Source organism: Dermacentor silvarum, chromosome 1 (assembly GCF_013339745.2).
Source record: "Dermacentor silvarum isolate Dsil-2018 chromosome 1, BIME_Dsil_1.4, whole genome shotgun sequence".
NCBI lineage: Eukaryota > Metazoa > Arthropoda > Arachnida > Ixodida > Ixodidae > Dermacentor > Dermacentor silvarum.
Window position 1 is genome coordinate 318371939 of NC_051154.1, and position 9809 is coordinate 318381747.

At 42.5% G+C, this 9809-nt stretch overlaps 1 protein-coding gene across 1 annotated transcript in view; it reads left to right on the plus strand.

The window, feature by feature from the left end:
- Positions 1-8704, plus strand: part of LOC119437314 (DAZ-associated protein 2) — a 56872-nt gene extending 48168 nt beyond the window's left edge. The window contains exon 3 of the mRNA XM_037704369.2: positions 1292-8704. Coding sequence (XP_037560297.1) covers positions 1292-1420 — 129 coding nt within the window. The 3' untranslated portion in view covers positions 1421-8704. The remainder of the gene's footprint in view (positions 1-1291) is intronic.
- Positions 8705-9809: the final 1105 nt, after the last annotated feature.

Sequence of the window (9809 nt, forward strand, 5' to 3'; positions counted from 1 at the left end):
CCTGAGCATTCAGCCATTACAGAAGCCAAATTCAGTCAGTAACTGAGACTGAAGGTGGTTTTATACAACAGTCCTAGAAAACAGCGGTAAAAGAAACAATGCAACTATTTCGGAACGAATACGTATTATGATTCTTGTGTTAAGTGCTGCTGCTATTTGTGAAGTCACCATTATGTCCTCTAATAACTCACGCGCCCAGTATTTTCTTTAAAAAAACCTCCCTCTTACAATGTGGGACAAGAGTATATTTACTGCTGGTGCTATTTATGGCTTATTTCGGGGATTGATGTCTCCAAAATACTTAATGGACATATATCTTGAGCTACTGACCAGCTTCAATTCCACAGTATTTACTTGTGCTTTAATGTATAACTAAGAATTTGTTGGTGGAATTTTGTTTATTTGCCAAGTACACATTGTGACTTGTACATTAAAGTAATGTGTGCCTCATTAAGTAATCCAGCTGAAGTGTTGAAACTACAGCAACTGCCATAGACAAATTTTTTCATGTGTTAAAACATATATGTGTGAACAGAAAGTACATGTTGAAGTACATGTACAGAGAAAGTATTTAACTCTTTCGTTGCAATGCCATAGGAGATTGATTGATTTGATCGATAGCTCATCAACACAGTGCCAAACACCGACTCTAGGCATTGCCATGTCTTCTTAGTTGTATGGATTGATAATTTGATTGCTGTGCTTTAGTTTTTGGTCAGATTTGCCCATCTTGGGCATACTGGGGAGTCGCTAAGAATAAAAGTTTGAATGTGGCACGAAAACTTGCCTCCAATGCTGGTCAACACTTGTCAGGTAAGGGCAAAATGTGCACTTTGCCCATCTCGGCTGCACAGTATTTAGATGCTGGCAGCCGTGACAACTCGGCAGATTCTCTTGGGGCGCCTGATTTTCTGCTCCAATGGCTTCACTTATTTACAGAAGCCTTAAACATTTGCGCATGCTCCAGAGTGGGCATTGTTTTCATTGTTATGTTACAATAACAAGAACTGCAAATTAATATGTTCTGCAGAAGCTCAGTTTTATTCTTTTAATACATATCAAGAATGCTTCCTGTTGTAGGGAGTTTTCACTCAGACAAGAGCAGACATTCAACTTCACTGTTTTGTGGCACGTAAATAATCAATTCAATTCAACTTCAGTGTGAGCTCCCGTAGAAACATGCTATATTTTTTCTTATGTGGCGTCTGGTTGTTCAGCAGTTTGCTATAGCTTTGCTGTATTGCAGAGCCAATTTTTGTTGCCCCACAAAATTTGAATTTATTTTCTGCAGCCTCCTCCCCCTGGAGTTCCTCCAAATGCTGCTCAGCTGGCTGCCATGCAAGGCAACGCCGTAGTCCTGGGTCAAAAGAAGGGCAGCTTCTGGACCACTGGCGCTGGAGGTGGCTACACCTTCTGGTAGACGCCGACCACAGTGCACGGGAGCCTCCACCAATGCTCCTGCTGCTGTGTCGACAGTCGCAAGGCTGTTCGCTTTTATTTTCCTTCACGACGAGGAGAGCACCTTCATGCAAGACTGTGGAACGACCTCTGCCATGTCAGTGTTGAGCAATGCTCCAGTATGCCCCCCTGCCGCTAGGCTCACTAGAAATGCTCTCCAGGTGCTGCAGTTGCTTTGTGGGGATTCCAAACACTCAACGCTGCTGATCTAGAAGTAGAAAACAGCGCACTTGAGTGAATTTTGATGGGACTACATGTCTGCTTAGACTCTAAACAACAGCAGTGTTTTTGAAGTTCCAGCTCAGAGAATTGTAGCAGCCTGAAGGCCAGATTTAGTGACCTTGAACTGGATGATGGGCAGTTCTAGGGCAGATTCAGGTACAGTCCGTGCTCGGCCTTAGTTGAGGTGCGAGCCTCAGCTAGCTCAGCAGGCAATGGCATATTGTGAACAGTCTGTACTGCTCTGCTCTGTCCTGGGACTCTTTGATGACCTCAGGGATTCTTCAAAAGAGTGTCGCAATATTGCAGCTTTCCCAGTTGTCTTGCATACTGTCTTTCAATTGTTCAATCCGTAGCAATCGAGTATGAGGAACATCTTTTCACGCTTTACTTTTGACTAATACTCTGGATAGAGAACAGAGTGGAGCCTCTTTAAGAGGCAGGAAAATGTACAGCATCAGTCAAGAAGTTTCTCGGTCTTAAATATTTGGCATTTTGGTGTTGTTGGATTACAGTCTACTAAGGACCATTTCTATAAGCAGGCCTTGTTACAAGTTACTGCGCCAAAATGCATGACAGGAAGTGGCTATGTAACCCGCCCAGCTGAAAGACGGCACATACACTAGTGTTTCCAGTGGTTGTGACATGTGCAATGTTGCCGTAAAAGAACTCGAGGCTCAAATCTTTCATGCAACACAAGCACAACACAGTGTCTGGGGGCAATCCTGTGCAAAACTGGCATATTTACTACATTTCGTTACAAGGGAGGTTACTTCATTTATTGTAATGTGGCTAACAGGAGCCAGCTTGAAACACTTCAAGGTGACATCATGTTGTTGCCTAAGGCATTGTAATGATGATCACGAATGCCTGACTTGGCTTGCAGGTTGCAGGGTGGGACGGCAAGGGCAGTCTTAACCTTATAGACTTTTTGCCTAGACTTTTGACTGGTGCTGTAAATGGCTCCTTGCGATGGTCTAGTGTGTGACTTACATACAAAACAAAGAGGACACAGGAAGATACTTCAACTGATAAACACTAGGCATACAGGGGAAGCCACAGCCCGGAGTCAGGCTTGCCTTGTTCCTGCTGGACTAAGGCTTCCCTCATTCTCCCGCTGTTAATTGAATTAGTTCGTTTTTGACAAACCTGTGTGACGGTTGAAATGTTGTAACTGGCACTAAGAAGTTTCGGGACCTGTGTCTTTTTAGTGTTGGTTACGATGTCTCAGTCCTGGATTACCTAAGCGCCAACCAGCTTAGCTCCTTTCTCTAGTTTTGTCACAACATAGCAAAAACAAATGGAGGGCTCACCATGCTGAAAGTTTAGACCTCCTTCCTGTCTCTCTACATCTTGCCATTTTTCACTTCCGCTGAAAGGAAATTTCTGGCAAACACAAGCAGCAAGGCTGAAAGCGCACACGTGCTCGTTGAACAGTCAAAGCAGTCTTGTTGAGGACAAGCTGTGATTGTAGATGTCAAAGCATTATAGAGTTGTTTAAAGGGCCCCATTCCAGGCCACATAGCAAACTTTGGTTATATGCTGGAAGTTGTTACGTGCCCTCTAGGGAGTGTTCTACTGCAAGAATTTTTTAAAATTGATTCATTAATAGCAGAGATAGAAATATTTCAGTGCCGCGAACCCATGCTTTCAGGAGGCAAGCGTCAACACCAACATACACTCTCTCCACTTGCCCCATCTGGCCTCTGCAAGCGAAATTCTTTCCCTGTGTTCTCCCATACCAGAGCTGTAGGGATCGCCTTGCCTTGTTTTTTGTTTTTGTTTTTCTCTTGCTTTCTTGCTGCATGGTGCACTTCTGCTGACGACCTCGCGCAAGCTGTTGCATTTGTCTCGTTTCTTGCAGTGCACAATTTTGCGCACTGTGCACGAAAACACCTGACTAAGTGTATAAGTTAATACTACACGAACACTGAGGCAGACGCAAATGGAACACAGAGCATGATTGTGCACACTGGAACACTGTAGAAAATGACAGTTTCATTGTCTGCACGCATGACTGCACGACGTGGCAACAAGCAGACGAAACAGAAGTACATCTCTCCTGTTACGGTATGCAGTAAAACAAACACTTGCAGACATTCGGTTTGTAGGTTTTATTATTTATTTCTGTAAACTTTAATTCATCTATTGAAGCAACAGACCAAACAGAGAACTGCTTTTGCCTTGAATAATTCTCAGTCACGTGCCACTGTGAGTGACGTCACAGCACAGCGAACTATGTAGGCACAGCTGCGCAAGTGACGTCAACTCTTTGGCTGGGAGTGCGGCACCAGCGAGGAGAAAAGCTTGGGGCTTTTGGTTTGAAATTTCAGCTCTTTTCATACCGCATAGCAGTGTAACACTTTGCAGGCACGATTGTTAGCACGCATTGTAAGCACTGCACTTGTCAGTTCTATATGGCCAAACCTGGTGAGGGGCCCTTTAAGGGAGAAGAGTTGTGGTGCACTGAATCCTCAACCTTCAGTGAGAGTCACTTGGCACTTGTTTGGCTGTTATTGAAGTGTCCTTGTTTTAATTGCATATGGGACAGTGTTCTGTGTTTTGTGTACTGCACGCACACATGCATCTTGCCTCATCAGCTTTCGACACTAAGCAGCACACAAGCGAGCCATCATATTCACATTTCTCACATTTATGCTTACCTGATCTGTATAGACATGCAGTAGAGTCTGGAGCCAAATGTTAATGGGACTGCATCAAGAATCAATGTTGTCAAGCGAACTGTAGCGAGGAACAGAAAAATTTGCCTAAAATAAAAACTAAACAAAAAAAGCTGTTCTTTTCTAACTGTCCACATGCCTGGTATTCTTGTACCCTACAAAAATGCAAGTCTGATGCCCATGTCGCCATGTCAAAATTTATTTCTTACATATTTGTGATATTATTATTGCTGGCTCGCAGGAGATCTGCAGCTGCTCCACTTCAGATTACTGTGCCGTGGCCAACACATTAGCCTCGGGAGTTTCTCAGAAGGAGTGCAAAGATGGCCCAGTGCCATTTCGCATGTTTTGCGTGTGACCCATCACTAGAACGTTAAATGAAATGGCTTCACTAGTTAGCTTAAAGCACAGAACACTTACAACACACTTTTAGTGGCTTTGCACTATGCAGATACTTTATAGTATACTATAAAGTACCTGCACAGTGCAAAGCCATGAATCTTCTTGCTTTGTACTGGAAATTGTGTGCTAGAACTGTGGTGACATTGCACAGAGGTTAAAGGGGCACTAAAGAGAAATGATCAGTTAAGCTTAACTCCTAGAGTGATGGATTTACATGCTAAAGTATCATGTATATTTGTAAGCTTTGTAAGCTAGAAATTAGGCAAGAACAATTATGCGAGAAGATTGGTTTTGCACCAGTGTTATGCCACAGAACTTGGTTTTGCTTGTTTCTTTCGTACGTTCCACAGTGCATCCTTTTTGTGAACCCACGCTCGCAGCATAGACATGCTCATGGGCATTTGCTAGAAGGACATAACCTCCTGCCAGCGTTCTTGCTCTTGCTTGACTACTCATTGGCACTTATATCAGCTCACGTTTGTTAGCTACATACAAGCTAGCTGCAAAGCTACCAAACCTCTTTGATGGAGTCATTCAAGGATATTTTGTCAGAAATGAACAAATGCGAAACATGGGCTCATTTTTTCTGCTCCCTTAACTGGAAACTATTTCTGACTTACCTAGTCTTTCACAGCCATCTGTGAGTTCTACAACATACGAGATGCTATGAGGTCAATCTGTTCCCCCTTCAGCAGTCTTGGGGAGGCCCTTGCCCTCCTTGAAACCGCTGTGCATATCCCTATGCTGCAGAGTGTTAGTGCACCCATGTCCAATCATTCCAAACCAAGCCTACAAATACCAGCAAAGCACTGCACATTGCACTTAGCCTCAGTCAGCGTCATTCACTCACACTGATGCAGTGCTTCAAAGGACTGGAAATAGCTTGATGGTTTCAGATATCTAAGAAAAAGCACAATTAAAAAAGAAAAGCTAGCATGCTGCACATTTTTATTCTTGCAAATAAGGAATCATTGCTTTATAGCTAGCATCCGTTTGACTTGTTATCCTTTATTTCAACTAACATTGCTAAGTGAGAAGCAAGCACAACAAGTGATGGAAAGGAAAATTGGTAGACATCATGTTGAGAGATAGAAGAGTAGCTTGGATTTGCAAACAAATTAGGTTGAATGATATCCTAACAGAAATTAGGAGAAAGAAATAGCAGGGCATGCACTGGATAGGGCACATATCTGGCGGCCTGTTAGTGAAACAAAATGGCGACCAAGCGATGGGGAAACAGTGTCAAGACAGCAATAAATTTGATGGAGCGACGAGATAAAGGGCAGATGCATAGAATGCACTTGGCTGGAGCAAGATATGTGGAAATTGAAAGCTTTGGGAGAGGCTTTTGTCGGGCTGCAAACTTGGTTAGGCTTTTTTGATGATGACATTTCTAATCAACTTCTCACCTTCAACTTCCTCCTCCTTTTATCATCAACAGCAATGGCAAGAAAGATTAGGGTTTTCTTTTTTTTTCTTTTTTTTACATTTGTATTTGTGTCAGCAGGGCAGTCTTGGTCTTTGTTTTTTGTTTTTCTTGTGTTTACAAGTACCCTGTGCTTGCAGTTGCAATGTTTAAATGCAAGCACATTTGTGTTTAAATGTTGCATACGGTGCAGCCAAAATGACTGTCAGTTTGTCATCTATTTTGCTAAGTAAGTGACATAGATGATCCTCATTTATGATGAGCACCTCATGCGTGGTAGGGCTTTGCAGTCTGGAAGTGCAAATGAATTTTTATCATTCCTTCTTCTGTGCCATACATATTACCCCACAAGAGTGTCTCAGACATGAGATGCAGTCTGCACACATATTGTCTTGGGTGGTTTTCAAAGGCATTTACTTACATTTTCGCCTGGGTATCACTCGTATATTGTGCTGATGTAGGTTTACTCTGATTAGCACTACCTTCAGTGGTGGAAGCTGGGCAATTTGTTTACGGAATTATACATTGGCTGTGCATTGACTATGCAGCGACTAAACAGAATGACCAGTGGAACAAAATATTCAGTCAGCCTTCAGGACTGAGACTTTAGTTTTGTGCCTCATGAACAGCATGCTGCTGGACGATCACATTAAATGGTAGCTGGCTGCATGGTCAAGTTGATTCTGAGTATTGTTTACTCATGCCAGAGACCCTTGTTGTGAAGTGCAGTAACATATACGACTCGTAGACTGTTAACTAGAACGGTGTGTGGTACTATCGTGGACAACTGAAGCAGAAACCAGTTAAAGACGACTAGAATGCATCTTTTCATTCCCACTTTCATTGCTTCATGCTATGTTGGCATGATTTTGATTTGCATGCATATTTTGAGGCATACCCCTTCTTCGGCAACTGTGTATGTGGTCATGCAAATTTAACTAATTACCTGTGAGAGGTGTTCTAGTCCACATTTTTCGTTGATGTTTCACTTGTCCATGATGGTACAGACCCTCAGTGAGAACAACTCTCTACTGAAACTGGTTTATAGTTCATTTCCAACAGTTCATTTCTGCTCAATTTTGTCAGTGCTAAGCACAACAGATTGAATAAGGCTGATGTTTCACTTAGACCAGTGGGTCCCACTCAAATGTTTTCAACTGGGGCACCATCAGCATAAACGTGAGTGTGCACTTTGTGCCACAAATGGTGTCATGCATTTGGAACACCTGCTGTGCTAAGCTGAACTTGGTTTTGCGTGAATTAAAGTGGAACCAAGAGCATTTTCTGTTAATACTGATGCTGCTAATTGTGTGTTCTAGATGCATATTTCGAGTCTCGGCCAAGAGAGCAATTAAGCCTCGTCATCAACAAATGTGACCTGTGGTTCTAGGAGCGTTGCGAGTTTTGCCAGGCAGCCTGCTAGACAGTCCCCAAAACACACTGTCGTAGAATGTTCAGTCTGTACAGAAGACCTACAGAATTCACCAGAAATATTGGTTCGCATTGCTTGTGCACCCGAGCATCGTGTGTTGTCGTATGTGCTCTGAACACATTCACGACATGCACAGTGTGCAGGCAGCTTTGCAGAGCAGTGTTTTGTGCTGCTTGTGCTGCACCTATGTCGACATATATGCAATCAAAAAAAAAATTGAGGTGTTAGATCGGCTTTTGTTTTTTTGATGGTTCTTTGCTGTTAGCACTACGGACATGGGTTCCTGGCAAAAAAAAAAAAAAACATGCTTGCCTGTTTTCTCTTCATCCTTTTAGGATTTTACACTGGCTGGGTTCTTGGGGAGTGCAGTTTCCATGATTTGCGCCATGCTTGAGGGTACTGCATCATATCCTCTGTATCATCCTCGCTGCCTCTTGAGTGTTTTTTTGCGAGGTAGATGCTGCATGTTTTTACTCACTGTGAAAGTAACGTAGTGGGTATGCGCACAACACAACAGCCACTTAAATTGTTAAGTTGCAACTGCTCAATTTTACATTTCTTTTTTCACTTGTCGCCCAGATGCAGTATATCTTAAGAAGGCCAGGACATAAACTACATCAGAGCACAGGTTTGACCCCCAGCTTCATCTTTACGGAACCCATTGCCGTTTGACAAGATAGTTGTGTAGTACTCGGTAGTTCACAAATTTGCTCGAGGCACGAAATTGCACCTGCTGAGATTGTACTTGAGATCAAATGCAGAGGAGACAAGTGGGTGTGGTTTGCAAAATTTCTCGGTGTACTTTTACGTTCTGGGTGCTTTAGATGCAAAGGGTGGTGCCACTTTTTGGCAGCTCTGTCATGGACACTTTGTGTTCCCATTGATTGTTGCTGTGTGCCTGTTATATTTCCTCTAACCGGTTTGTTGTGTTAGTTGGTAAGGAGAAGAAGGCTGCCTGCCGAGATACTGTGCTGCTTAATTGTGTGTGATTCGGGGCCAATCAGAGAGGTGTTTGCTTTTATTGGGTAATAGTCAATTGCTATTGGCGCAGTCTGTTCAATAAAAGTTGGTTATTGTGATTGACTGGCAGCGTTGTCATGTCTTCCTTCATTTCACCTTTTCGCACCATAAAGAGTGTGGTTAAAGATACAAGGCACCCATTAATAACAGGAGTCTAATTAAGGCTGGTGTCCATCAAAGCACTTGTTTAGCAGTTTCAACTTGTCACGGTGCCTATGAGCCAGAGCTCTAGAACAGTCAATGGTTCAGATCAGATTTCGATGCAAGTGCAGTGGAGCTTCACAAAAAGTTCCATGCGCAACATCTGTTTAAGTGGTTCATTATTGGTTCAATTGGTCCTCCTGTCCGTCAATGACATTGTTGATGTTGTAAAGCCGAATGATCAAATAAGACTATTTCCAGATGATTGTGTCTTGTTTAAAGAAATAACCCACACTAGTAACTAGTAACCAAGATAATCTGAATGATAGCCTCAGTAAAATTTTCTATTGGTGCACTCAATTGGGGATGACCTTGAATGTTGAAAAAGTGTTTTTCTTCCGATTTCCCGCAAGAAAACATCTCTCTCTTATAGTTATATGCTAGGCTTATCTGCACTTAAACAAGTTACTTACTATAAATATTTAGGTGTCGCCCTTAGCAGCAACCTGTCCTGGAACCTTCACATGCAAAATATATCTTTCTCTGCTTTCCGTAAACTGTGCTTTCTCAAATACAAGCTTAAGCACGCCCCATCCTCTGTTAAACTGCTCGCTTATTACTACTTAATTCGACTGAAGCTTGAGTATGCCTGTATTATTTCAGATCCCTACACTCAATGTAACAGAAATTTTCGACATTCGTCTCGCCAACTGAACTAATGAGGTCTAATAATATTCTTAGACTTGAATCGCGTCAAAAAAAAATTACGGCCCGACTTTCTTTCTCAGTTACTTAGTAACAAATTGGCACTCGACCCGGCAGCGTATATAAGTCCACTAGTAATGAGACCTACTCGCCAACATCACCAAAATGCTCTAACCCCCTATTTTGCCCGAACCAACCTATTCAAATACTCTTTCTTTCCATGCACCATTAATGATTTGGAATGACTTGTTTTTAGAAAAGTTCTATCACCATTGTTTACTTTTTGTATCAGCATTAATGTTGAATTGTTGCAGCATTTTGTTGT